Consider the following 1,881-nt stretch of genomic DNA (forward strand, 5'->3'; position numbering starts at 1 on the left):
GCTGCTGCTGGCTTTGTCGGGTTTAAAATTGATATTTTTTCTTTCTTTTTTTTTTTGTTTTTAAAAAAACAAACCCGAAATTGCTCGTTTGTCTCGGTGGTGGTGCCGTGGCGCAGGACACGTAACGGGGTGGTGGGTGGCAGGTGCTCCCTGGGGTCAGCAGCCGCTTGAGTTTTCACCCCAGGTTGCAGGCTGGTTTAAACCTTTTTCCTGGTTTAAAGCTCACCTCTGAAATAATTTTTTTTTGCTTCTTTATGCATTTACAATGTGAAAAGAGATAACTAATTCTATGTTTCTCTTTTGATTTTTTGTTTGGTTTTTCTTTTAGCTAAAACATCAGCGTCATCATGATTCTGCATCAGATTCTGCGACTTTCTTCCCTTTTTCGCTCTGCTGTTTCCATTCATTTGCGCAGAAACATTGGGCTTTCTGCCATTGTCTTTAATAAGACAAAAGAGCTCGATCCTGTTCAGAAGCTCTTCGTGGACAAGATCAGAGAATACAACACAAAGAGCAAGTAAGTAAAGGAAGCTTTTTAAGGCTTATTAGCAAAAGGGGGAAAAATGTTGATACCAACAAATGTGAAAATATGTTAGTTGTCTAGCTTGATATCAAATCAAGCTGAAGGTAATCATACTGAAGGTATGCTTCATCAACAGGCAACACCCTGGTAAGTGCTGAGATCACTGGGGAGCTGATTGAGTTCTTTAAAAAGGCATTTGACTGTTTAAATTCTTACACTGATAACATTATCTCTGTGTGGTAGTGATGCAGGGAAGCTGGAAGCAACAGTCTCTTGAGTCAAAATTCTCTTTAACAACTTCCAAGAGCCTGCGTGAAACTTGATAGAAGTATTTCATGTAAACGTTTTAGCTTTAAAAATGAGTAGAAGGATGACACAATTGTTTGGGGTTTTTTTGTGGGGTTTTTTTTGGTTTTTTTGGTTTTTTTTTTGTAGAAGCATAATACTTTGATGAAGCTTTGACTGTCATAATTCTTCGTTTGAAAAATGATAGTTCAAGTGGAAGGTATTCCTAGGTTTAAAGCTAAATTTAGAGTAACTCTAGCTCTTGTGCTTTGAAAGAACACCTGAAACCACTGACGTTGGCTGATATGTGGTGATGGTTATTCTCCTGTTGGTGGTATATGCTGGTGCAAGAATGTGTTGAGAAAGTGGCACTGGCAATATTGAAAATGGAAAATTCAATTTTTTTCCCTTCAGTTTGGGAAGAAGTTGTCTTATTATTGTGTTGACTGTTCTGAAACAAGTTTCTGGTTAATTAATTAAATTAATAAATTAATTAGTTTAATTAATTAAACCTGAGTGGGTTTAATTCTGCTCTGAAAGAGAATTCTTGCTTTCCAGCAACACTTATTTTGATAGTGGCATGAGTGAGAAGGCTTGTTCTTGTGTATCTGACAGAAAATGTCCTTTTTTTCCCCTTAAAATAAAGTTGATGTAATTCTTCTTAGGGAGCTAAGACACATAAACTAAGTTTTTGTACACTATGGAAACATCAGTATGTGCTCTGTAAATACAAGAAAAAAAACCCCTAAACCCTCTTTTTTTGGGGGAGGGGAAGGTGTATGTGGGGAAAACAAATGTTCTTCAGTCTTGTTTCCAGAACCTGAAAAGAGATAGCCTCCAAGAGCAACTGAGAATTAATGGAACTCTGAGGCTGGTTCATTAAACAGCTTAAGTTAATAAATAGTTAATTCAAATGGAATCTTATATTTTTGTAATGTTTAACTGAACTATTTAACAGGAAATTAAGACTAGAGTAATTCTGTGTAATTTACTCTTGGGAAGGAAACAAGCCACTGCTTAGTTCTACTGGAGGAAGATGTATGTTTTCACACCTATGAACTAGCCTGTGTAGG

The 1,881-nt window shown here is 36.6% G+C and overlaps 1 protein-coding gene across 1 annotated transcript in view; it reads left to right on the plus strand.

Annotated features, from left to right (window-relative positions):
- Positions 1 to 300: 300 nt before the first annotated feature.
- ATP5J (ATP synthase, H+ transporting, mitochondrial Fo complex, subunit F6) overlaps positions 301 to 1,881 on the plus strand; it is a 4,618-nt gene continuing 3,037 nt past the window's right edge. Inside the window, exon 1 of the mRNA XM_010084604.1 lies at positions 301 to 517. Coding sequence (XP_010082906.1) covers positions 348 to 517 — 170 coding nt within the window. The 5' untranslated portion in view covers positions 301 to 347. The remainder of the gene's footprint in view (positions 518 to 1,881) is intronic.

The sequence above is a fragment of the Pterocles gutturalis genome, unplaced genomic scaffold, assembly GCF_000699245.1.
Source record: "Pterocles gutturalis isolate BGI_N339 unplaced genomic scaffold, ASM69924v1 scaffold4345, whole genome shotgun sequence".
In the NCBI taxonomy this organism is placed as follows: Eukaryota; Metazoa; Chordata; class Aves; order Pterocliformes; family Pteroclidae; genus Pterocles; species Pterocles gutturalis.